The sequence below is a fragment of the Taurulus bubalis genome, assembly GCF_910589615.1.
Source record: "Taurulus bubalis genome assembly, chromosome: 10".
NCBI lineage: Eukaryota > Metazoa > Chordata > Actinopteri > Perciformes > Cottidae > Taurulus > Taurulus bubalis.
This window is the reverse complement of record NC_136598.1, coordinates 7,035,973-7,063,808: the sequence shown is the minus strand read 5'-3', so window position 1 is coordinate 7,063,808 and position 27,836 is coordinate 7,035,973. Positions and strand designations below refer to the sequence as shown.

General features: G+C 41.4%; 1 protein-coding gene across 1 annotated transcript in view; it reads left to right on the top strand.

Annotated features, from left to right (window-relative positions):
- The window catches only part of rpa1 (replication protein A1), a gene marked incomplete at its 5' end in the record, with an annotated part of 28,896 nt that extends 1,263 nt beyond the window's left edge, over positions 1-27,633 (top strand). Inside the window, 15 exons of the mRNA XM_079224996.1 lie at positions 81-159; positions 399-507; positions 657-745; positions 902-976; positions 2,165-2,285; positions 2,753-2,855; positions 2,987-3,055; positions 3,359-3,551; positions 5,136-5,272; positions 6,860-7,008; positions 15,848-15,974; positions 19,179-19,355; positions 20,252-20,359; positions 20,669-20,755; positions 26,863-27,633. Coding sequence (XP_079081122.1) covers positions 81-159; positions 399-507; positions 657-745; positions 902-976; positions 2,165-2,285; positions 2,753-2,855; positions 2,987-3,055; positions 3,359-3,551; positions 5,136-5,272; positions 6,860-7,008; positions 15,848-15,974; positions 19,179-19,355; positions 20,252-20,359; positions 20,669-20,755; positions 26,863-26,967 — 1,728 coding nt within the window. The 3' untranslated portion in view covers positions 26,968-27,633. The remainder of the gene's footprint in view (positions 1-80; positions 160-398; positions 508-656; positions 746-901; positions 977-2,164; positions 2,286-2,752; positions 2,856-2,986; positions 3,056-3,358; positions 3,552-5,135; positions 5,273-6,859; positions 7,009-15,847; positions 15,975-19,178; positions 19,356-20,251; positions 20,360-20,668; positions 20,756-26,862) is intronic.
- Positions 27,634-27,836: the final 203 nt, after the last annotated feature.

Here is a 27,836-nt window from a genome sequence, read left to right as displayed (position 1 = left end):
GTTTGTGAAGACTAACCTTTAAAAAGAAAAAAATGTATATATATATATATTAACCCTATCACTTGTATATCACCTCTCAGAACCTTCGCAAGATTGACAGTGGAAGTGGTCCAACTCGCTTTCGAGTGATGATGAGTGACGGACTGCACACTCTGTCCTGTAAGTTTGTATTTTTATTTTTTATTACATGGCATAGATACAGAAAAGCAGATTAAGATCCATAAAATACAATATCATGCTTGTTCAGCACTTTGACCAACTGCGGTTGACTCTAAATGTGCTATACAAATAAAGTTTTTTCTCAAATACTTGAGAGTAGTTATTCTCAAGAAGCCCTTAGTTGAATGAACCTGGGCTGCCTGTCTGATTTTCTCCTTTCACTTTTCCACACCTTGCAGCCTTCATGCTCTCAACGCAGCTGAACTACATGGCTGAGGAGAACCTCCTGGCCACGAACTGCATCTGCATTCTGAAGAAGCATGTGACCAATATACTGAAGGACAAACGGTATGCAGTTTTTCTGTACATTTTATCGTCCTATCAAGATTTTGCCCACCCTCTGTATAATTGTGTGGATGATGGTGAGCACAATTATCTTCCAAAACTAAATGGATACCATGCTATTGTCTGTAGTTCACGATGATGTCTCATTACAGACGGGTGGTGATCATTTTAGAAATTGAAGTCATCAAGCCTGCTGCAGATGTTGCTGGAAGAATAGGTGACCCTACTCCTTTCGTTGAGGGTAAGCCTTCAAATCACATTTCATGATGATATACGCAACCTAATAATCACATTTTGTCTTGAAGCGCTGGTTAGTGAATATGTTTGTGATGTGAGGTTGATGTTTACATATAGATCATTAGTCTTAATGGGTCTTAATGTCAAATCTTCCTTGCAGGTCAGGTCAAAGGCCCGCAGTCGGCACCAAACCCTGAAACCCGCCAACCACTACAGCAGCAAGTTAAAAATGAAGGTGAGTGCAAGTGTTTATTTTAACTCTTGAGCATGAATTAAAATGGGTGAATGGAAGACACTGTGCACACAGTTCATAAATATCCACCAGATGGCAGCAATTCTCTGTTGCTTTCTCTAATCTGGGTAACCCACAGTTACATGACACCAGTAATTGTAAGGCCCATTGAGGACCATTTTCATTTTAAGCTATCAAGTTTTTTTCCACAGTGCTATTGACTCTCAATTCTCCAGAGCTGCCCTTTTTTAATGTAAATGCTTGCTATGATAAACTTTAACAACTATGAGCCTGTGTCGGTAGGTAGCGGTCTGTGCCTGTCAATCATAGTGTTTATCTTTTTTTGGGAGCAGAGTAGAATACGCAAACAAATACCCTGTAGCACAGACAACCTGGAGAGTGTATTTTAACCCCATGAGCAAACAGATTTGTTTTTCAAATTTGTCCATGTCAGAGATAAGCAGCGGATCACAGCATTGCAAATAACTTGAATCAGGAGATATGTGCAATCCGACTGTTGGAGAGGTTTTGCTGTCTTCTAGTGTGTCATAGCAGGTATTCATCCCTTTAATCTTCCGTGTGGGAATTGAGGTTGTGGCAAGCACCCTCCTCATCAGCACAGTCATTGTTCATTTCTCTGTGTGTGCTGGTTGATCTGGAGGCTTAATTACCAGAAGTGCAGTGGTTGGCAAAGTAGGAGGACTTAAGTGGACACTTTGAACTCTAATCCTCCGTGTGAGACGCGCACAAATCAAATGTGCAGCGCTTGTTCAAATGGAAAATCTCAAAGTCAGGCAGCACAGCTCTACTGGGGAAGAGCATATCCAGTTTGTTATAGCATTTCACACTCTGCCCTGATTCTGTGAAATGTGAATCATCCTTCGGACCAAAAACGCTGGATCACACATCTCCACCAGTTTGGCTTGACAAGATTTTTGTTTCCTGTTTGAGTCTTTCCTCTTGCTCGACTCGAGAGCCAACAGTGGTAGATTTGCTTTAAGTCATTAGGTTCTTCTTTTGATGAAACTTCCCTCATGAAGTGAGATAATTACAGTGATCAAGCAGTTGCAATCCAAAGAAATGGGATTTTTGGAATTCTTCTCTGATGAATAATGTATGTGCCTCTCTCTTGACTTCTCTCCATCACTGCTCTTCATTGATCATTTATTTCACTCTTCATTCCTTCAACAGGGCAAAAAAGTTTCAATAGAGACTTTGGGAAAAAGACCCCAACCCCATCTGCTATGCCCAGTACTCCAGGGGGCAGCTCTAAAGTTGTGCCCATCGCCAGCCTCAACCCCTATCAGTCCAAGTGAGTATGCTTTCCAGTTGATATGCTAACACATTTATGATAAAAACAACACAATTGAAAATCAGTGGGAGTAAAAAATAGCAATAAAACAATACTAAGCACCAGATGTGAAAGCTAAGCATCGAAGACTGTAAAAGGGAGGCACAATATCATGATGAACTACATAATTGAAAGGAGCAGCGGAAAATGCAAAAGCTCTCGGAAACAAATCTTAAATAATATACCATTAAAATGATCAAATATGTTTTTAGTACAACTATTATAAAGAATGGCTGTGGTGCTGGCCTAAAAAAATGCAATATTGTTCGAGCAACATACACAGATCATGAAAAGGTTTTTTTGGTGAATAGATGTATGAATTAATGAATGAAAACATGCAAATGTAGGGTTACAATATCGTCCCATGAGGTGCTCTAGAAATGAACAATACTGACACGAGTAACCTCAGACTTCTTGATGTCCCGTAGGTGGACCATCCGTGCTCGTGTAACCAACAAAGGCAGCATCCGTACATGGAGCAACTCTCGTGGTGATGGCAAACTCTTCTCCATGGAGATTGTGGATGAGAGTGTGAGTGTTATTGTGGTCCCAGTGTTGATTCTTATGCTATAAGAATAAACTACAAGATATTATGAGTTGGAAATCTTGTACTGTCTCTGGCATGCTTTAATATGTTAACCAACTTTTCTATCTTATTCCAGGGAGAGATAAGAGTGACTGGTTTTAATCAAGAGGTGGACAAGTTTTTCAGCCTGGTTGAGGTTGGCAAGGTGAGAGGTTCCTCCAGATAAGGATTCAGCATAGAATATCCTAATTGTCTGTCATAACTGACAGATTTGCCGCAGACGGTTCTATCAACAGCTGCCAGTACTTTGTGAGTTAAAACCACAGAGACTATGAATGAGTCATCTGGCTACACTGTACCCCAACAATAAGCGGCTTATGATCATCTGCCAGCCTTTGTTGATCCCCACCGACTGCCTGAAGTCGTATCTTGTTTGCACCATTCAGTCAGGTGAAATGCTCTGCGGATCTCTGAATAACACGTGGTTTCATCCATCTGTGTGGGTCAGGTCTACTACGTCTCCAAGGGCTCCCTGAAGATCGCCAACAAGCAGTACACATCGGTGAAGAATGACTATGAGATGACTCTCAATGGAGAGTCCAGCATCATCCCCTGTGAAGACAGCAGTGATGTTCCCGTGATGCAGTGTGACTTCGTCTCTATCGGTGACCTGGAAAATAGAGAAAAAGATGCCATCATTGGTAAGGAATCACACGTGCATTTCTGAACACAACATGTGTCATTAGATCAGATCAGTTTGTTTTTTTTGTGGAAAAATACTGAAGAGCCTGCAGCCCTAACTACATGTACAAAGACATGGCATACTGTCAAAAATATAACATGGAGCCCCATCCATAGCCCTGAAATTTAGCAGAGTTCTGCTCAAACATCATGTCTTTGTTTGAACCGACATTTGAAGTATTGTTGGTTCAGGTTGCAGATTTCTAAGCATGCGTTTTTTGACTCTTGGCAATTACCGTAGGTGTTTCTAGATATTTATAGAGTCACAGTGGATGGAACAAATGAGTGAAATTGTCAGCGTTAAACCCTCCAAGTGCAATGTTGTAACAAAGAGAACGGCTAAGTAAAACATGTAAAGGCAGCTTATGTAAGATGATAATTAAATCCTAGCCTACAGTCTTGACAGGTTAAAATATATGCTGGAGGAATATAAACATAGGATTTTTCTCCTCAGCAAAGTCTCATCTTGCAGTGTGAAATGTTGTATAGAAGCAGCCAATTCAATCAAAACAGTGACTGTACCATGAACCTAACTACATGTAGTTAATGTTTGTCTTCTGTGTTTCCTGGTGTGTTAGTCCACACCATTTTCCTTTACGGAGGGCTTGAGCTCTGTGAGGCCGAAACGCACCATAAGTCTCTTAAGCACTGGTGTATTCCAAAAAGCACAACCACCCAACCGGAGCTCAGAACCCTGCTCCTGCTGAGGCGTTCCCAAGCACCCAATAATAAGTTACCATAAGCAGAGGATAGAGTTTGTAGCTGAAAGTAGAGCCGGATATGTTGTGAAGTTGAGGTCATTACAGCACACGAGCAAAGATAAAAGTGGTATTAATAATACTGATGACACTAATAGCCTGTATGGCAGATTGACTTTGGGCCTTATGGCAGAGTCGATGAGAAAATGAGAACCCACTGTCACAGGTAAAATTAAGTGATATTATGGAGTCTTCTTCTTGTAATTCTTTTAATGAAGACTGCAGCTTGTCCTGCCATTTGAGTAATTTCTCTCTAGCTTACCAGTAGGCATTCAACGTTAAGTTTTATTCATCATGGTTAATGTATCTAAAACCCCTTTACTCTGTGCGGATGAGTAATGTTGATGCCACTCTTGCACATTCACAAATAAATTTGTTTGTCATGCTTGATTACATTAGTCAACAAAGTATGCTTGATGAAGTGCATTGGTGGGAACAATTAAGGCCTATTTCTTGGATTCGCTCCTACATTATGGATGTAAGTGCCAGGTACACAGGTCCGTGCACCTGATTTTGAAAAGAATTAATGAATCACTTATTTCCCATGAGACAATTTGTGCCGGAAGCCACGGGACCTAGAATGACCTATGGGTGTATACACACTCAATATTTATGATATGTATATTTGGAAACAATTGGTAGATTTTGCGAGGAAGTTAAACCGTATGGTCATCGTCTCTCAAGAGTGTATATGATTCAAACTTAACTGTGAATCATTTTGGTCGGAAATGGACAAATGGATCCAGTGCCTGCTGCTAATGCATTGGTTTATGTCTTCTTTTGCAGATGTGATTGGAGTGTGTAAGAGTGTGGACGAAGTGACCCGCCTCACCACCAAGGCAAACAAGGAAGTGTCCAAGAGGACACTCAACTTGATGGACATGTCTGGGAAGCTGGTGACTGTCACGCTGTGGGGAGAGGAAGTGAGTATAGACATTAGATGGGGAGTAAAACCTGGAATGAGGAAGAGCAAGTAGTGTCTGGAGCTTTTTTAAATGGGTGGTCAAAATCAATACCTATATAATGCATAGACATACTTATTGTAATGGTTAAGATTTCCCCTCAGAGCATTTGTCCTTCCAAATGCTCATCGTCTTCTGAGAGCAACCATTTACTATACATGACTGAAGCTGAACCGAAGCCAGACCTCACATGCCGAGGGTGAGCACAAGGACATGGGTAGCTCCAATATAAAACGTCTACAATAAAAGCTATCTTTTGTGAAGCTCATAATGTTCAGTCATTGGTGAGACCATGTCAGCAATCTGTTTTAATTAGAAAGGGTTGTTCAACACATTTACTGATCACTGTTCAGCAGTTTGAGAGCCATAGAAATGCAATAATGTGTGCAGTGTTTAATGGAGGCGGATGTGGTTGAAATCGTCGACTAAATTCCCTGATAAAGTAACTGTGCCCGTGCAGTTGATTTTTACCTTTGGCTCAGAGGGTTCTGTGTTGAGTTTACCACCATTTATTTCCTCCTGACAAGAAGCACAGGGTTCCCTGTTTGTTTGTCTGACACATACCCCTTTTCCACCGGGACCTGCTGAGGTACACAAGATGTATAGTTTATAAAGAACAATGGCCATGCAAAGAAGCAAGTGTTGAACCTTTTATATCATAATTTGGAACTCATTTTAGAGCTGAACTAATTAGAGATGCGGAGCGAGGTCTGTCTTTTGGTCGTTCAGTCGGTTCAGCTCGTTAGTTCAGTCTGAAATATCTTACTACCTATTCGATGGATTAAGTTTCATGGTCCCCAGATGAGGAACCCTAAAGACTTTGGCTTTGACTTGCCTCTAGTTCAATGAAACATCTCTATTTTATATCTCCATACTATGAGGGATTGTCATGACATTTGTTAGACATTCATGTTGCTAAAAAAGATAAAGTTGAATAATTTTGGTGATTCCGTAACTCTTCATCTTCCAAATTCTTTGGTTATGAAATATCTTTATTACTAAATGACATTCCCATCAGCCTGAAGTGTAAGGATGTGCTAATCTAACATGCTAAACGGAGATGGTGAGCATGGTTAGCATTATACCTGCTAATCATGAGCATGTTAGCATTGTCATTATGTGTCACTTTTGAGAAAATTGTTTAAAAACAAGAATTGTGAATGCCGGGATGAAAGCCTGATATAATAGGATGCATGATTTTATGCTGTAATGGCCATGATCAGAAATGTAAAAAAGTTTTAATAGGGACCTTTTTTTTCCTTCAAGGTCTGAGTGTCTGTATTTTGGCTGCACACTTTATTATTATATATTTTTTTTTTATTAAAGCTGAGGTTCCACATCCAAATTTCAGGAAAAAATCCTTGCACGCTCACCAAAATTTTCTTCATTTGCATTATTAACACGGCCAAAAATGTCTGTTGTGATGCATAAGGGTTACAAAGTACCAACAAATAACTTGATAAACCAAGAAACGGAAGCAATGAAATCCAAACAAATAATAAGCAACAAAGTTTTAATGAGTCTTTCCATATCTCTTGTTTTGTGTAGGCAGAGAATTTTGACGGCTCTGGACAGCCAATTCTAGCCATAAAGGGGGCAAAGCTTTCGGACTATGGTGGCCGGTCCATCTCGGCATCCTTCAGCAGCACCCTGATGATCAACCCAGACATCCCTGAGGCTTATAAGCTCAGAGGCTGGTAAGTGAGCCTGGAATTCATAGCTAATGCAGGGCAGAGAATTGCTCATGTGTTCTAGCAACTGTGTACCGATGACAAAGTACTTCCATTGCAGGTATGAAACATGATATGTATTAAACCAGAGGGCTTTTTCTTATGTATTTCACCTGCATGCAAGTATTGCTGTTTAAATTGGAGAACTCATAAGATTGAAATGGTTGCAGGAGTGCATGCTTTGATTCTCATTATCAAGATTAGTTTCCCCCATTAGCCACATTGTGTGGGTGGGGATCCGGGGGGCGGGGGTTTGCCTCATTGAAGCATCACATATACATGGAATTCATACTTAATCTGTGGAAATGCATTTTTCTTCTTCTAAATGTCTTTCTAGATGAAATGAAATCCAAACTAATTTCTATGTGATTATGTTGATTGTCACTTATTTTTTTTTGCGTATGTGTGTGCGTGTGCGTGTGTGTGTGTCTTTGCCGTGTCTGTGTACCCGTGTTCTTTCATGTTTGTTTTAGCTTTTTGGCAAGATATCTTTGTCCTTAATCAAGAGTTATCTTCGTACATGTAGAGGTGTGTATTGCACTGAAGTATATTTTATTAGAATTACTACAGCCAAATGCAGAGTTGAAGACTAACACAATTAGGGTGTACTGTTATTCCTTGAAGATTTTTGGCTATTCTTGCAATGGAAAAGCGAAACGTTTTAAGAGCCAGGGCTTTCATTTTTAATCTGGGTTCCCGTGTCAGTTCCTCGATTCCTTATTTTCTAAATGAGCCCCTCTCCCTGATGCACAACATGGCAAAAAACATGCACTATTTATGCGTTTTGTCAGGGGTGAAAGATGTTTTTGTTGCTTTTGTTATCTATTTTTAAACACAAACATCACGTTGTTAGGTGGCTATGTGAAGTGGTACAGGTTGGCACATGATTGACACACGAGGCAGCGCTGTCTCATCGCAGTGGGGGTTGAATCTCACTCCAGCGCTGTGGCAAACTGATCTGTCCTTATAGATCCCACTTCAACAAGCGGGGCCTGCCCCTCCTCTCTTGGCATGAACGCAAATGTCTGTATTTCAGAGCGGCGATCCAAAGAATTTCATTTATTTACCTCCCAATAGCGGTGCCTGCTCTGCTCTGAGGAATAAAAAACTAAACGGTAAACGGTTCAAATTGAATTTGTGACGAGTCGAGTGCAGCCTTCTTCTGCCTTGACAAATGTGGCTGTGGTATTTATACACGATCAGAGGACCTGATCTGCATAATCAGAGCAGTAAATTGTGACTCTACTTTGCAAGTGAGAAAGAGGCAAATCACAAAATATGCTCAAACGTACTTCTTTAATCAGACGTCTAGGCGCAGTAATTTCTTGATGACGGTATTTAGGGCTGCAACAACGAATCGATAAAAATCGATTAGCAAAAGTGTGGGCAATGAATTTCATTATCGATTCGTTGTGTCGCGCGATTATTACGGCAGTCATAAAGTCGCGGAGAAAAAAAAAAGAGCGGAGCAGAGCAACTGGCCACCAGCGTGTCTGAGATTGGAGTGAGAGACTGAGAAACGTTTAGATCGGGATCTCAGCAAAAATAGAACATCTTGGATGTGACGTGTCGAGTCTTGGCCAACCAGCGTTAAGATGTCTACAGCGGCTTCATTTCCCTCAAACGTGTTGTTAATGGAAGCTAGTCAGCTTGCTATCACGTTAGCTAACGTGTTTGGGTTGTGTATTGTCGTTAAAGTTCCGTTATGTTCCGTTACAGTTCAGTCTTGCTTGTAGAAAACCGTAACGTGGTGAAACATGGCGTCAGTTCACGCTGTCACTCGTTCACGTTAAATCTGGCGGATCTGGCTGCAGGTTTTTTTTTTTACTCAATGTAGACTGAATCAAATCACGTAGTTGGGCTTAGCCAACAACGTCATTTCGTGGTCGTAAGAGGCCCAGAATGAAATAGTTTAAGGAAGAGGACTCTGTATGCAGAGCTGAGATGAGGTGGAGCTGGGCCTGGAGGTTTGTGTATGAGGTACATGTGTATGTTTTTAGTGTTAGTCCATTTTAATTTTTTTTTTTTAATTAACAGCTCAGGGATGTTCAAGGAGCAACCTGTTTGTGCTTTCTGAAGATGTTTTGCACAGTCACTTCTGTTTTTGAATAAAGGTTTGGAAATTAATGATTTTTGTTTTTTTATCCGATTCATCGATTAATCAAAAAAATAATCAACCGATTATTAAAATAATGGTTAGTTGCAGCCCTAACGGTATTACCACCAGCCTCTGGCTCCTCTGAATATATTTTTTAAATTTCATTTCTTAGAATGCCAACTACTGTTTTATATGTATTTTATATTATATAGGACATCCCTGCTGGATGATAGTCTTTTCATACTTCCTCTGCTCTCTTCTGTTTAATGACAGAAGGTCGTTGGCATGGTGATTTTCAAAGAGGTCCCTCGACCTCTCACCTCTATCTCTCTCTATATATATCTTATTAGAATATTTCCGCATGCCGGAACTGTGTTGGAATTCCACAAACCCTCATGAAACTTTACAACTACAAACTAGAAACCAAGGGCATTCAGCAAACAGGGGGACAGTCCCCAACGCTTCTGGAGGCCAACCGCCATAAAACTCGACAGAAGAAGATGGGACATCGGCGTGTGTATGGCCGAAGATATCTCTTATTATTTAACAAGCCGGCTAGGTGACGGTGTTCTTGTCATGTATTTAATATTCAACAAGTTTGCGAGACTTGTTTTTTAATTTTTTTATGGACAGACGTGAGAGTATGAACCTTCTCATCTCACTCTGTGCAAGAAGGCGAGTGAGTGTTTCTATTCCTTTGAGGCACGTCTTACTATATCATGGTGTATATAGGCTGATGTGAACAGCACACTTTAGGATTTTTCCTTTGTTAACGACTTTTGTCATTAGAGAATTCCTCAATCTCTTGGTTTCTTCATGTTGTGTTTTTAAGAATTTGTATCTATTCTTGAGTGATCAAAGATTTCACACCAAATCTGTGTAACAAATGGTCTCAAATCCAAAATAGCTGTAACAACTCTTTGGTCAACGGGTTCCTGCAAGTTTTGCAAGCATAAACAGTTCAAAAGTCACAGATGAAAGGATGCCAGACGTCCCTCATTACACTTGATCCAAGTGAGAACCAAGGTGAAGACGAGATCGTTGTACTGAATGTCTGAGAGCAGTGCCTCAGCGCACCTCATGTTGTGAAGAAGATTGAGAGAATAACCTCCTTGTTTCTCTTAATTCTAAGGCTCCATTTATGGCGACGATATCTAGTGAGGATGACAAACAAGTTGTTAGTGAGTTTTCACTGCGAGACTCCCAGCTGTTAAATACATTTAGTGTGTTTTGTTGTGCCACTTATAAGTCTGGTTCTCAGGGTGGTAGACATCCACAAGTGTGTCTCTTAATGACGGCTCTGTAAGCCAAGATCTGACTTATGTAAAACTGAACAAGGGAGCAAATCAATTGAACTCTAAATCAAGCATTTGATGATCATATTTTTTTATTTTGCACAGTAGAACCCAAAGCCTTTTCTCCCACAGCCCAACACGGATACAGTTCACCAAGGCTGCTGAAACATTGTTTTACTCATGCAGAGGGCGTCGTAATTTGATTTTGTTTTGGCGCCGACCTCTGGGACTTTCTCAAATGAATAGTCTTTCCTTGGTGGGCTATTGACTCAAACTCGTGCAGAGTATTAGTCGTTTCGCTCAGCACTTTCCAAGGTGTTTATAAATAAGAATGCTGCACTCTGCAATAATTATCTTGATCTCGGCTCAATCTGAAGTCTCAGTGCATTGTTAGTGTGCTAGTGCTATCTTTTTGAGTGCTATTTGACACAGGCTGCCAACTTGACATTAAACCTACACTAAGTTCCTATTTGTGAACATCATCAGTGTAAATAAATCTGACTTCACATTCACACTTTGGTCCATCTAAGTGTGAAGACGCAGTTGTCCATTAGGTGGCAACAGCTCATTTAGAGACGGTCATGCTGCCTTTTCCCACAGCGTCACTTCTCTGATAACTACACTTTCTTCTCTGTGCGTGATGCCTTCAGCCATTCAACACAGACTCATTTAGTCACAAGTCCAAGCTGTCCGTTTCTCTGTCTTATCATGACTCCAGTTTTTACACATGTACAGGCCCCAGCGTTATGGTTGTGACACTAATCATGTCAGGCCAGAAGCCAACAAGCGTTATTAACATAGTAGTCTAATTAATATGATGCCTCTGTATTTAATTGACTGTTACTTTTCCCACATGTTTCCTTTTGCTGTATTGATTGAAAAAAAGAAAGTGGCAGATAAACAAGCTGAATTGCTGGTGTTGAGTTATTAGCTGAACTGACTCTTGGTTAGACAAATTAAGCACTTTAAATAGTTTATGTTGGGTTTTGGGTAATGCTGCAACAATCAATCGATTTAGTTGTCAACTCTTAAATTCATCTTTAAGAAGAAAAAAAAAAGATCCAAATCCTTTTGATTCTAGCTCCTTATATGTGAATCTTTTCTGGTTTCTTATGTCAGTAAACTGATAACCTTTGAGTTGTGGACAGGAAGTCATCTTGGCCTTTGGAAAACACGGATCAACATTTTTCACCATTGCCTGACATTTTATACACCAAACAATTTATAATAACCTGAAAGATTGATCATCAATGAAAACGATTATCATTTGCAGACTTTTTTAAACGAAGATTATATATTCATCGAGAAAACAAGATTATTTTTCAGGCATAGAATTACAATTATAGTGCTTTTATAGGTCAAAATACTCATCAAAGCTACAATGTATGTTCAATTTACAGAAGGTTTTTAAAGATGTTAAGTTTCACACATATATTAACAATGACTTGTCCAATATGATTTATTCATACATGTATTCTGAGGTCAATTTATAAAAAAATTATCAGGTTAGCACTAGCAGGATGTTCAGTTTGGCTTGCTGCGCGATTTAAATCCCGTTTTGCCAAAACAAGTACTGTAGCATAGCAATAACTTTCTGTTCTCCTTTTTCCATGATATATGACGAACTCAAATTCAATGTTTGTGACACAGTGATGAGAATTTACTATTTAATGCAGAACAGTCCCAAGGTGTGGGAATGACATGTAAATGTTATATTGCTGTATTCTTGCTCTTTTATTCAACAGCGTTCTCTGACGCATTTTATTTTACAAATGTAGCCTGTGTGATGCGTTATGAGGAGAGATAATCACTGTCATTCGGCTTAAATGAGAGAAAGGGACAACACACTTCTTACATTAAATGAAACCACTTCTGTGGCTTCCCCGTTACTGGAAGCTCAATCTTTGACCACATGCCACTCACTTCAGAAGAAGAGGCTAACGCCATGTCATACACAACATGGAGTAATTGTGTTGGTGGTGTGTTTGCCAATCGCAGCCCAGGCATCAGGGTCTTTGCCCAGAGCTGAGAACCCTGCTGACTGAGACTTTCCCATCATCCCCTCATTCCTCTTCATCTGCCGCGCCTCTTCTCCCATCCTGTCCCTGTTCATTGATACGCTGACATTTGACATGTCTACGACAAGCACATGCACGTCTGCCACGCCTCCAGTCATCTATCTTGGTGGCCACGCTGCTCTCAGCTGGGATTTGCCTGCTTTCAGTTGACTGGTGCACGTCTTGAGCCAGGTCTAACATGTTTGTTTTCTTAATTTGCATCGCTGTCTATAGTGCCATTTCTGTTTCCTGTGTTCCTCACCGTCTCTATGATTTAGAAGAAGAAAAAATCATTAATTTAATTGGTGGTATGTTGACTGTTTTATAGTCCTTTTGTCTTACCTGTCAAATCAGGTGTCCAGAGCAGCCATGTAACACTGTGAAGCCTCACTAGTCTGCAGGCTTAACTTATTTTACTATGTTGCCATTTTTCTCCCCTATAGAACATCTGTCTAATGCCGTGTTCACACCGGACGCGACGCGAATTTGCGGCACGACCAGTTTACATGTAAAGTCAATCCACAGAATTTGCGAATTTGCGGCGGGATAGACGCGTTGGAGGCGGCGCGAACAGAGCGTTTGACCTGGGGCGAACAAAGCGAAGGACGCGGCGCGAATTCCCGTGAGTTGAATTATCCCAACTCTGGCGGAGAAATCGCGTGACGCAAAGTTGCGGCAGCCAATCAGCGTTGAGAATCAGCGTTGAGAATCAGCGTTGAGAATCAGCGTTGAGAATCAGCGTTGAGAAGCTCCGCCCGTCACCACCGCCGTCTCCCCGTTTCTGAATGAAACTGCTGCTGCTACGCCTGAACCAGCGCTGACAGCGGCTTCATTGAGACGCTGTTGTGGGACTATGGATAATAGTATGAACCCAGACACCATGGAGTTTGATGTTCCAACATATGTGGAGTTTACACAAAAAGTATAAAGCAGAACTGGTGGTTATTTCCATGGTGGATGAAGGAATCGGTATCGTTTTACGGAGATACGCGAGACGCAGTTCCTGGAGGAGTCGGTGAAATTCACTGAGCTGTGTGCGGCTACGGATGATATTATGAACCCAAATACGAGGTCGTTTCATGTTCCGACATGTTTGGGACTTCCACAACAAGTATAAAGCAGAACTAGTGGTTATTTATTCCATGGTCGATAGCGGAAATGAAAGCTTCGTCGCTTGTCTCTCACAGAGGCAAGCAACAGAGCTAAGCCACGCCCCTTTGGTCGCGCCGCGAATTCGCGTTCGGTGTGAACACCCTCTTTCTACTCGCGCGAGTAAACTTCCGCGGTGGACGCGGCGCCGCAAATTCGCGTCGCGTCCGGTGTGAACACGGCATTAGGAGAGACGCCATGACAGAAAACGGTATTTCCATTTTGTCCGATTTGATCTGTCAGAATGTCTTCTGACAAGTTTCCTAACAGGGTGCAGGCTCGGTTAAAGCAGAGCAGTGCAGGTACACTCGTGAAGAATCTGGTGCCACCGTAAAGAAGTGTTCACATTTGTCAATGTGGAAAATTGGCAGCCTGTGCGTCGCTCTGGCCACACACGTTAATGGGGATATTTTCAATTAGTCATGCCTCCAGGAGCAAAGCATGCTCTCGCTGTATTTACAACCCGACCTCCCCATTGTGTGCCACTCTGCCTTATGGCCAACAGATTAGTAAGCTCTATTGATCCCTGTGACCATTTTAAACTGTTATTTGCTTTCCACACTGCATTTTACCTCCACCCATCTTTCTTCTCCTTCTACTCTGCCTCCTGTCCTCTTCCTTCCTTTTGTCTTACCCTGAATTACCGGGGAACATTAGGAGAAAATGGGTTTCTGATATCACTGTAACAGCCCTGACCCTGGCCAGCTCATCTGTCCCTCTGCTGTTGAGTCATTTCACAAGCCTCTCAGCCAGCCTTTCTCTCAGCTGAGCCGTCCTTGCTTTGACGAACACAAATGGATGCTCTGCCTGGAACAAGATTTTCTTTTTTTTAAGCCAACTGTTAAATGAACAGTCTGTTGACAGTCATGTGAACAGCAGACTATTGTGCTTTGGTCAAATGAATAAAGCAGCAACCAGAAGTACCGTAAAATGCGGGTTATAAGGCGCACCCTTTTATAAGCTGCATCTACTAAATTTAAAGAAAAAGTCGTATTTAATCTTAAACAAGCCGCCGCTGCTGCCCGCGTCCCCGCTGCCCGAGTCGGGCGTCGAGCCGGGGCTGGTCCCGCTACCTTCAGTGGTTGTCGGGGAACTAGCTGTCGTGTTTTTAAATACACGAGACGTGTGAACAAGCTGCTCTTAACTGTAACTCCTTTATTCCTCGGGCTGCCATGCTCTGACCTCCAGATGCAGGTCACAGGTTGTGCTTCCCACCTGAATCCTCCCCTGGGTCCTAAGTCCTTTCATGTATTATTTGTTATGAACATCCATTAAACATACGTGAACATCAATGTACCAACATACATGTATAACAAATGCCACACTAGCTGCTGCAGCTAACGCTGACAATACTTTGTATTTTTGTGCTGAATTTCCAGTGTTGTTTACTCAAACAGTGTTCGCTAGCTCGTTAACTCGTCGCGCGCTAGCTCGTCGCTCGTTAGCTTGCGCTGTGGAGGTGGTGGGAGAGGCAGGGATTCCCTCGCCGTAGCTGGGTGAGAGGCACCAGGGAGGACAGCAAGGAGTTTGACTGCTGAGAGGACCCTCTATTACAGTGAGATCACTCGTGAAGGGGATTTGGGAATATTTCACGTGAATTTTGTACCGTATGTCTCTGCAACTGCTGCTAAATTTAGAATCGGAAAAATCCTTAAATAAGCCGCACCGATATTTAAGCCGCACGGGTCAAAGTTGAGGAAAAAAAGCGAAAAAAGTAGCGGCTTATAACCCGAATTTTAAGGTAGGCCGCAGTATGCCAACATTATAAATCTCTTATGTGGAAATACAGCTTTCTTCAATTTATTTTTAACGAGGTAATATGAGGTACTACTGTACAGAGCTGAAACCTTAACTTTATTTAGGGATTAGTCTACTGACAAAATTAATCTGCAGCTATTTAGATAATTCTTTATGGCATTTTTTTTTATGTGAAAAGGCAAAATATTCTGTTTCTCAAACTTTTCTGATTGTTTTGTCCTCTTTCACTTTAAACTAAAATCTTGGTTTTGTGGCGTCAGTCAGATTAAAATAATCGGGAATATACCATATACCATTTTAGGCATGGCAAAATTGGGATGCGATTGTATGATGTGAGCACCAATCAAGGAAATGATGAACAAATTGATGTATGAAGATTATAATCATTAGTTGCAGACCTGCAGCTACACTCGGTCGACTGTGACTGGTATTCGTTCTCTCTCAAACAGGTATGACAAGGAGGGCCATGCCGTGGATGGACAGTCGGTAACGGAGGTGAAAGGCAGCGGAGGAGGACTCACCAACTGGAAGACTCTGTCTGACGTTAAGACGGAGCACCTGGGACACGGAGACAAGGTACACATGTGCGCCGCTTTGCCTCAAACATTCAAGCAATGGTAACCCCAGACGTATTGTTATTCAAGGATGCTCCTTTGAAGATATTCAAGGACAAACTGAAAGCCTGCCGTTGAATCCCAAACAATGAATATGAAGGTACTCTCAGTCAACCTGCATTCATTAAGAACTCACATTGTATGTCAATACAGTACTTGCCAAATGAACGAATAACAGAATAGTCAAATATTCCATAGTCCATCCCTACTCGCTTTAATGTAACCGTGTCACTCGTAGCGCTGCTTTTTAAATGTACTTTTGGTTTAGTCAGTGTGATGAATCTACTACATTATTGACTCTGCATTACCAGGTATGTGATCCAGTCCTCCTCATTATTCTCCCTGTATTGTGGTTGTTCTCTCACAGTCTTGTATTGTGTATTGTTATGATGAAAGTCACATTCATCCCTGGTATTGATTACTAAGATTGCACAGGTTTTATTCTTTGCCCTCTGAAATGCAATTAATGCCCTCGGATAGGTAAAGTAATGTGTTTGCTAGTTTCCCTCTTTTCATTTATACCTTTGAGGATGGTGCTCGCAGAAGTGTATGTTGTCTGGAGCGGATGATGTGACCTGTGCCGAGATCTTAACTTGTGTAATTTAACATGATCTGCACAATAGTAATCATCACGGTATGATGAAAGAATCCCATTAAGGCTATAGTGCAATTAATAGATGGAAGCAATTATGATACGCACCAAGAGACGCAAGAAGAACCATTTTGCTTCATTGTCTTTTTGGAAGCTCAAAGAGGATTTGTGGGGCCATAATTCCTGGGGAAAAGATAAATGCAAAGATACATGGATATAACCAGAGTAGCAGTTAGGGTTCCATCCAAAGTAAGTTTAAGATACGTTTTGGTAAATATTTCACAATTTGTATGCAGTGTTGAAACTCTGCTGCCCGAGGCTGTGAGTGACCCGTCCTACACGTGTTGCCATCATAATTCTTTCTGATGTGGCCACAACTGCAGGATTCCCAGTAACATATAGTAGGCGTATTGCTTCCTCATTATTCCTCTTGTAGTCAAGCCACTTCAGCTATTCTACCATCTACAGGCCTACAATGCAGCTCAAGCAGTCCCATCTATTTCGTACTTTTTCCAAACCCCAAATCCTGACAATGTATTAGCCCCCTGTCAGGTGAAGGGCTTCTCATGGCATTAGCTTCCTGCTGTTCAGGAGGAAAAGGTTTGACCCGGGGCTATGGAGGCTCTTGCTTCGCCTAAGCGTGGCGTGTGATGAGGCCCGGTACTGACAGAGGGGTTGAGGACAGCCTTGGTTCAGCTCTTTTGAGACATCCCATACACAGGGGCATGGGGGGTCAGACCTCTCAACAACCCCCTCCCCCGAACCAAAGTCTGTTGCAATTAATTGTGCCTGTCATAAAGCCTTTGTGTCACAATCTCAAGTTTCCACATGGCTCCTGTGCCCTCTCTGACAGTAGGTGGGCACCCTCCTCTTGTTGGCTTGACACTGCATTTGTAAAGGCCCATGACAGTGGCTGGAAACAAGTTCTTCTGTGGCAGGCCTGGTCAGTCACACACTAATTGAAGAGGGATTTACTTGATTAATTGCACCTCATTTAGCAGAGGTTGATGTCTGGGGTTGTTTTGGGTAAATTAAAAACAATAATTAAAAAAAGCACATCCAGCGGCTCCAGGGTTGCAACATGATGCATTTTTCTTGTTTTGTTGCTGTCAGTTACCAGATGTAAGGGCTTTTTTTTTTGTCAATCCAAAATGACACAGAATATCCTGTTCTAGAAGTTAATTGGGGTTGAATACCTTTTGCATACCAACACAATGCTCGGAGAAAAGGGGAAATAATAGATTTTTATTGTTTCGGGAAATCTATTTTTTTTATTTTATAAATTGTGTTTTCTTTAGCAATGTCAGAAATATTAGTAAGAGTTTTTTTTCTTCAAGTTCAAAGTACCACTCAGCAAAGTATCTTGACTGTGTATTGATTTGGAAAAAAGCTGCTCTTGACCGTAGAAATAAATCAGATCGTCCAGATCACTAAAATATTTTAACAATGCCTTCTAATTTTCCAAAATATACCAGTTTTTCATCGCGCAGTACAATATGTCGATATGCGATATTACAATGTCCAAAATCTAAAACAATATCTAGTCTCGCATTACGATATTATAAGTGTTTTATTTTCCTGGTATTAAACGCTGCTTTACCATAAAGTGGTGCAATTTTCTGAACTTATCAGTGTTCTCACTGTTCTATTTCCCCACTCAGTCATTATATCCACATTACTGATGCTTATTTATCAAGAATCTCAGTGTGTAAATATTTAGTGAAAGCACCAAGTCGACTGTCGTGTGTTTTGATTTTCTCAACATCACCCAGCCTTAGTTTCTCCTTCTCAGTCCTTTGGAGAAACTCTAAATACAGTCGACTTGCGCGTTTCTTCACAATAAACATAGTCTCACATTTACATAGTGACCCTAATGATTATTTGATGTACTTAAGTCACCAAGCTGACGGGCCTTTTGCGCGGCTCCCTAACCCTGAACTAGCCTTTAGCCTTTATCGAAGTGTGCGGGGCGTCGTTTCCTTTCTGTTGTCACAGCCAATATAGAGGTTAGTAGGGGAGGGAGACTCTGTCTGAAACAATTGGCTGTTAGGGTGCAACAGCTATCTGTCGAGTACATTAGGGTCTGCCCTTCACGACGAGGAGAAGCAATGTGCCTCATCTGCAAACACGTTGGAACCATTCGTCCCTTCATGACAGCATAACCAGAGCTGCTTTTTGCATCCACCCGCTTCTATCCACTGAAATTCAACTGTTTTCCATGCAGACTAAGAATGTTTCCTGAAGGCTGTTTGTGTGCAGTCTGTTTCAAAGGTCTGCCTGTTCCCCATAAACGCAGCAGCGACCTCACAAGTTTGCATTTGTGTCAGAGCCATTAGGATTCTGGTTGGGAGTACAACTCTCGCTTCGGCTCCACAAATGTTGCTTCCTGACTGTTCACATACACCAATACGCGCTCCTTAAAATGCCATCTTAATTTTCATTTCATGCAGTTTTATTCCTAGTTTTCGACAGTCAACATATTTAACATCAAGCAAGAAGCACATTCCAGTAACATTATTCAGCCCAGAACTTTTGTTGATATGAATATTTGTTTGTTTGTATTCCCTTTTTTAGGCGGACTACTACACCTGCATCGCTACCATAGTATACCTGCGCAAGGAAAACTGCCTTTACCAGGCCTGTCCCAGCCAAGACTGCAACAAAAAAGTGGTTGACCAGCAAAATGGCATGTTCCGCTGTGAAAAGTGTGACAAAGAGTTCCCCAACTTCAAGTACCGCCTCATCCTTTCTGTAAGTGACTGGCGTCCCTAAAACTTCTAGCGGACTCTTTTTCAACTGTGCCACACATGTACTCGCACACGCGCATTTATGCTAATGTAATATCTAAAATGCGTGTTCTTCCTGCTTAGTCTTGAGCAGCTGCTCCGCCGAGGCTACGCACATCATCCCTATAGTCCTTCTCCTTGCCTCATCTTTCTGTTCTCCTTTCTTACTGTCCTTGTTCTGTCTCCCGGGACTCAAGCCCCCCTCTCCCCTTATGGCCCACTCCCTCTGGTTTAACATTGGCCCAAGCTACTCTTTCTAAATTTAGAAACGTTTAAAGCCAACTCTGCGGTTTTTGTGACGCAGTGTGATGAGTACTAATTTTAGATTTTTTTTCTGTGAAAATCGGGTCCATTTTGGGTTAATTGAAGCTTTTCATACTGTGTTAGTCCTTTTACAGAAAGTGCATGGAGGAAAGGACAAATACGGGCCTTTTACTCTCAGCTTGTTCGCAACCAACATTATTATATATTACAAATTACATTAAGTACAACACCTTACTTAGCCAGCAACAGAGCAATTTCATCCAGGCATCTGGACTAAGCAGCTTTTGTTTAGTAGCACTCGCCAGTCGACATATTATTCTTCACAAGCTGTAGCATTAACTGTGAATTTGCTTCCGCTGTATGTATCACAAGAGCATCGTGTTTTTCCAGGCGTTGCCAGCAAGATATAGGCTAATTAGAGGATATATATATATATATTTATTTGAGCATCCATCAACCACTCTAACAAACCAGATAATGATTCCAAAGTAAAACACAAGAACATTAATCTATGCTTGTGTACATGCATAGAACTTTAGTATAGTAACTTTTCTTCTCATTCACTCTTGCCTTTTTGTTTTCTCTATAATGCAATAGGCCAACATTGCAGATTACATGGACAACCAGTGGGTGACTTGCTTCCAGGAGAGTGCAGAGGCCATCCTTGGCCAGAATGCAGCTTACCTGGGGCAGCTCAAGGACTCGGTGAGACTCTCCTCCCTGAATACAATACTGGCCTCAGGAAAAGAAGAGGCTTTGTTACAGCCACATATGCACGCTCACACGCTCCTGCATGCACACATTTGTGTAAAAGACACTGACTGTGCTTTGTTTCTTCCAGGCACAATTACTTTGAAAATCACAGTTTTCATAGTAATGGAGTTGTTTTTCAGACACTTGCTTTATTTTGCTCTCGTAACTTTGATGAAACTGACATTTGATTAAATCAATGTGTACCTTTTTTTTCTTCTTTTTTTTTTAAATTGAGCCAATCAAATGTTTTTCGATTTACAGAACGAACTTGCCTTTGACGAGGTCTTCCAACAAGCCAATTTCAACACTTTCGTCTTCCGCAGCAGAGTGAAGCTAGAAACGTATAACGTGAGTAAAGCAGAAATGGTAATTGTCTATATATAATGCCGACGAGAATGCTGCACCGTGTTGCTGTAACAGGAAATATGCTTGTTTAGAAGACTGGGAGGGAACACTATGCAGCCTCAATCCCCGGAACCATCATCATTCCTTTGTAGACTGTAAATGCAGCACATAAACAGGTTCTTTATGTTTCATTCGTTTGTGTTTCTGCTCCTTGATAGTTTTCCCATTCACCAACATTACTGTCCTGCTTTCATTTTGACTGACTGAGCCATCTCTCTAAAAAAAAAAAAAACTCTTAAGTGTTTGTCTGAGATTGCTGTTCATTTTCAGTGGCTTTGTGAAGGGTACACACACAGATTAGTTGTGGTCACTATTTCCGGAAGGCCACACAGATAGAGGTTTGTTTTGAGGGACACACATAAAAGAATTGATTGGGCTGGGACTCTGAGCAGGAAGTATGGAGTCGAGCCAGAGGCTCATCCGCCTTCAAACCACAAAAGAGGCCACTGTGTCTGTCACATTCAGCTCCGCATCCTCACTGCCAATGGCACTTCTACAAGCATGTATTGGCTGCTGCCTCCAGACTCATATTCCTTCAACAGAGACACCTGCAACCTCTCTTTCAGGTTATTTTCTTCCCCTCAATGCTACAAGCCAGCCATTGTGCGAAGTTCTCCCATATTGTCATGTGTGCAATGTTTTATCTGCTTGATGTCAGACAAAGGATGTTAATGACACCCATTCATCCTGTTGCATCACAGTGAGACTAGGTTTACTCCAGTTTCAGGGGTTTTCAGGACAGTTGAGGAAATTAAACTCTTCATTTTTAATTCAATCAAGAACCTGCAACATGAGGAGTATAATGAAATTATCTCTTATAATGACATTAAAACACAAATAGACTGTCAGCACATTTCAAGGTCACCTCGGATATACCTAATGTTAGGGAGGTAGATATCTGAGTTTTTAGCCTTCTGCGTATATGGCCAACATTAAAGCTAAAACGGATTATAAATGCGTTCGTCAAAAGAATATTTTGGTTGTCATTTTTAAGCAAATGATCACAGCTAGAACACTTGCTCTCACTGTTAAAAATTTATTTTCTTGCTTTTCTGTTTTATCATTTCATATTTATGCCCAAAGATTGGTGGTCATACAAAACCAGCAATTGTCAAAATGTTACACTTTTCTCAATTCTTTGACATTTGCTAGATGATTAATCTATTAATCGGGTAAAAATCTAAGTAAGATATGAATCATGATAATTGTTAGTTGCACCCTTATACAATATATTACATAAAGCTAAGTACAGCTAACAACCTGATTACTATCTATATTACATGGGGAGAATGACTACAATTGTTATAAAGAATGATCAAGATTTATTGGACTTTTACTATCAAAAGGAAATGAAAGTATTCTGATCCTCATTTGTTGCTCAACATCAGACTGAACAAAAACCCAAATAAGCGTGACGTTCTTAATGAGAAAAACCAAGCCACTGTTGAAGGAGAAGGGTGTCGCATTTAGGATCAAAACAACATTCAAGTTTAATTAATGTCATTCTGGCATAAAAAAAATCCCAAATAAATGAGCATAAAGTCTTTTCAAGGATATGTGGTGCCACTGAGAATCAAAAGATTTTCCACTTAGTATAGTTTTGGCTATTAAATCAAAACATTCAATGATTAATTACAGCGCGTTAATCAAAACGAGTGTGAAGTGAAGCTGGTTCATGTAAACATGATGCGTAATATTATTATTTTCATACAAATCAATATCAAAGTTGTGTTTTGGGGTTCAAAATATTATTTTAATATTGCATGTAGGTAATTGTGTTGTAACTCAACATTGTCAGTGGAGGAATTACTTTATTTCTATACCGGTGTCGTAGCTGCCAGAAAGCAATCTTTTAAGTATTACCTCTCAGTACTTGACTCATTGACGTTCCTAAATCTTTTACTTGCCTGACATCATGAATGTCTGCTTGCGGCTAAAATATCCGAACTGCTGTGCTGTTATTACGGTTTCATTGTCCCCGTAGGCCGTGTCTAGACGTTGCAACTGATTTAAGTGTCTCAAAAGGATCACCCTGATGGCGGAGCTGATATTGGACATTCAAGGCTTTTCATTTTAGCACTGGCCCAGTTATTAATATTTTTCTCATTTGGTCCCTTACAAATCCTGTCTGTCTTTTACAAGATGTGACGACCGATGATCACATGATGAAGTCTGTTAGATTACTCTGGGGAGGTGGTTAGGTGTGAGACTAGTGAAGAGGGAGTGCTACTGGTTTTCCATTCCACCAAAGATTGGTTGCACTGGAGTAGTTTACTGGTGTAGGATCCACAGGTTGTCAAACCCAACTTGGCTCTGTAATGTTGGCTGCTTACAGATTCACACACCTCATCTTATTCGCCCACTGATCAACCGCAACCATAGTTTTAACATTGCCGTCGGTGTGTATGTAGGCTGCCTCACAGACCCTGTTATAATGCCCTGTTCATACAATTCCAGTTCCTCTGGTTTGGAGTCGGTGGGAAGATGATAACCAAGCTATTATTGTATTATCGATGAGCATCATGTGCATTCAAGCATCTGATAGCTTTTCTCTTCCTTTGCCAAAATGTGTTTTACATACCTGCAAACTTGTCACCTTTCAGCGAAGTTCGCTGTTTTGAAGTCAAAATATGTCATCCACGTGAATCGTGTAGAACCAAAGAGGTTTTTGGGGGGGGGGGTGTCAACTGGCCGGCTTCATTTCCCTCCCACCAGTTTTTTATGACTAGTCAGCTTGCTAGCACGTTAGCTAACGTTTTTGGGAGACAGCGAGTGTGATTACTGGCAGCGGCGAGTCCGTGGCAAGCGTGTAGCTCGTGTCAGCCAGGTGCCAGGAGAGCGGCAACTCAGCGGCACCTCTCTGACTACTGGCCCCCTAGTGGTGGCACCTCTCTGACTACTGGCCCCCTAGTGGTGGCACCTCTCTGACTACTGGCCCCCTAGTGGTGGCACCTGTCTGACTAAGTCGGGGCACTTCTCTGACAGCTACTGGCACTGGCAGTTCGTGACGCCTACCGACACTTAGCTACATATAAGGAGAGGACAAGTGGAGATTTTATCCACTAACAAGTGGCCGAAATGTAAGATCTACGTCTAGAATTTTTTTTTATTCTCCAGTTAATCAGAATCTATATAGTTATGCGGTTATAATCGTTGTCACACTCGAGAGGTGTGCATGTTCAGGTTTACCTGGTGGAAACCCAGTGTTTATCTTAGACTTAGTGACGTCTCCTCAAAGTGTATTGGTAAACCAGTATGACATGATATGGTCAAATAAAATAAAAAGGGTACATTATACATTTTATGGTATATAAGTGTACTATTATGAAGTGAAATGTAGTAGTAGCAAAACAATATTCAGTAGAGTACAGCAGTATTGCATATTGTAAGTATTAAGTCTACAAAAACACATTATCTATCTGTACACTTAGGTATTGAGAAAAAAAACCCTGCTCCTTCCTAATATATGATCATAAAACTGTGTGACAGGCATGGTTTTTACCATAGTGTGGAAAAGTGGCCTGACAAACAACATGTTTGTCCCCCTCAAATATTCTTAATCTTGCAATGTTTATATCCATGTGTGTTAGCTGTTGGTCAGTGTAATGGATGATACTAATTCACAAGCATCTTTCTATAGCTCTTCTGGTGGTCACACACTCCACAGGGTACCGCTAGCTGATTTATCGCCATAATCCTCAAAGATGGATCAGTTTGTCTGAATCCACACGTATTCCTTGTGCTGCACAGCAATGAGGGGTTTATCTTATTTTTCATGTTGTATCCATTGTTATTTTGTTCAATGCATGGCCAACATTTTAGTATCTTCATTTATCTATATCAATGTTTCACATGACAGTTCATTCTACTTTATGTCAAACTATAATGATGAAATCGTAATATTTTTGGGTAATATTTCTCTTGCATCATACAAAACTAGTAAAGCGATTATAGTGGCTGCTCTGGAAGAAAGTGGGCACCAGTCCAAAGGAAGATGATTTACATTTCACCCACTTCAGCTGCAGAGGATCAATGGAGACACAAATGAGTGCAACCTCTGTTTAAATGCAGAGAATAATGGTCCTGTGGAAATGACCTTCCTGTGTCTAGACAGCTGTGGAGGTGGATATGGCTTTAAAAGCTGCAGCTTTTTTTGTGAACAATTCATCTGAATGCCAACACAATTCATGTCCACGGCCCTAACATTAGCCCACTCTGTCATGGGGGACGAGGAGAACCTTTATATAAATGGTATGTTTCCTGCAGATGCGTCGTCTGGATGGAGATATAAAATGAGCCACCAGTCCCTGACCTCACACGTCACGGGGGGGCATGCGTTGTCACTTTTTACATACTTTGACCTCAGCAGGATGGTTGCTCTCTCTGAGCGCAAGTAGCAAATCTGCATTATAGTAGCAGGCAGTGGCGGTGCGTCAATAGAGGGCGCAAGGGCGCCGCCCCTCTTGAAATTTTGCGATGAAGAAAAAAAAATATAATATATATTGTCAAAAAACATTATATACCAAATAATTTAAATAAGAAATATACCGTGTTGACATGCTAAATGTGTGTAGGAGACCGTAAGGCCCTGTCAACAACCACTTAAAACCAGTTAAATGTGACCAAATATAATATATCGCCGTTCATCATCACTGAGGAAAGCCCCTCCCCCTCTCGGGGCGCCGGCCAAATGGGAGTCTATGGAAGCGAGTAAACATTTCACGGTCGTTACGGCGAGGACAGCTTCTCATTGGCGGATGAAACGAGAATCTTCGGGCGCACAAAAGTGCGCCCCCAGCCAATGACATCGGTTCTTATTGCAACGTGGTTGGACTATTCGTCGAATCAGAGACCTTTATCGTTCCCTCACAGCCCATATAGCTCCCACGTAGCTACGAGCAACACTAGCAGAGACTTTGATTATGTTAGTATGGCGACTGAAAACTCTGTGGTGTCTCTACGCGAAACACCTTTCAACCGACGGTCAGATGTTGACAAGAAGAGGCTGAAAGAGTTGGGACCCGAACGTCCGGATTTAAAAATTCAGCAGCAAAGCACTCAACGTACGTTGAGGAGGACGTACACCCGGAGCTTCTCCTCAAGCCGATATGCTAACCGGAGCTGGTTAGCTGGATGCTCAGTGTGTAATGCGTTTTTTTGTTTCCCCTGTCTGTTGTTCCAAAGTCCTGGGACTGAAACACTCTGGACTACAACGGGGATGAGGGATCTAGAGAAGCACAAATCTTGCCACAGCCAACTAGCTAACAGCATGAAGCTAAGCCTGTTTGGAATAATGGACTGTGTGAAGTTCTGTGGTGCATTTGAGTTGGCCCTGCGTGGTCCTGATGAGAGCGAGAGCTCTGATAACCCAGGGATATTCCGTGGCTTGGTGGACGTCGTTGCCTCACTTGACAGTGCACTGAAAGAGCATCTCCAGAGCGCGACTGTGTTTTAAGGGAACATCCAAAACAGTCCAGAATGAGCTCAAAGCAGCGAGGGAAAAGGAAGTGGTCATTGTGGATTAACTTTTCAGCAATGTATTTAACAAACTATTTAGCAACTTGACCTGAAGACAGCGCTTGACCCTCCACCACACGGTGGCTTATGTTGGTAATTGGGGGCTTATGTTGGTAATTGTCATATTTGTGCTGCTTTATAGTTTCTTCTTGACACCAGCTGTATTTTGTTAGTGATTGTATTGAAGGACATAGTATTGTAAGTCTGTGTGCTCTGCTGGACAAACTGTGATTGCATCATATCTAAATTACCCAAGCACCCTTTTCTGGGTTAAATTCTGTAGAATCTAATATTTTTGATAAGCCAGCTCAACCGATAACCGGGGTCTTATCTACAACTCCAAGCAGTTTCAAGCAAATTTTACACACAATATGAATTTTGTTTGGGGGGAAAATCCACTGTATAAACATCACATGCCAACAGGAATCTGTGCTTATGTGTACAGCAAAAAAAAAAAGGTGTGCTTGCTCTTTAAGTTTGTTTGGCCCAGCCAGATGTCGCCTAAAAGAGTTTTCCAATTGTTTGTCTGACAGGATGAATCCCGGATCAAGGCTACCGTGATGGATGTGAAGCCCGTTGACCATAAGGACTACAGCAAGAGGTTGATCATCAACATAAGGAAACTAGCTGCTCAGTAGGAACCTACGATCTATGCAAAGCCGTACGAGTGCTTTTGCAAGTTTCCTTTTGTTTCTGTATAGTCGACATCAACTCCAAATGTGATAAAGTTTTGCTCAAAAAGCAAATGTTTAGTTTTTTTCTTTTTTACTTCCCTGTGAATAAATTGTCCTGATAGTACTTATGACCGTTCACCCTTTATTTGTCAAATAATGATTGCTGGCCCGATTCTTTTTTTTTTTCTGTTGGTGAACATAACGGACATGTTTTCCTCCTTTTTGTTATTTTGGGAAGCAGAGCAGAGAGCGGGTCAGCGAGCGACAAAAGAAATCCTAACTGTGTCTTAAGTCGGCCAGTTGTTCTTTGATTGGTCATGTGGTGCTGGTGGCTGCTTTAAGCAGAAGACCAGTACAGTAACTCTTTTCACTTTCTGACGTGCACTCCAAACTACGAGGCTGGACCTGCACATCCCTGATAAGACCGCTTACCCGCCCACTCTTTTGTGCCTCGTCCCTCGCATAACTTGCGAACATAAGCAGACACACACATGCACAGTGCAGACCTAGTGAGGAATGTACTGTAGTCTATTTAAGTAGAAACAGGGTGTTTTCTGACATTTTCAATGCCTTTAACTGTTTTGTCTGTTCCTTGATTGTTTTTTTTGTGATGGTTGTGAAAATAAATGTTTGTAATCAAGTTCTTTGTTGTTGTTTTTACAATGCATACGGCCAGAAATCTTTTGTATTGATTGCTGTACATAACAGTAATGTGTCAACTATTAATATCCCTTTCAGCACCTAAGCTTAACATGTGTCAATTAAAAGTTAACCAAAATATGTAGACTGTTTTTAGGAGTTTCACTATTTATTTTTTAGAGGATTTATTCAAA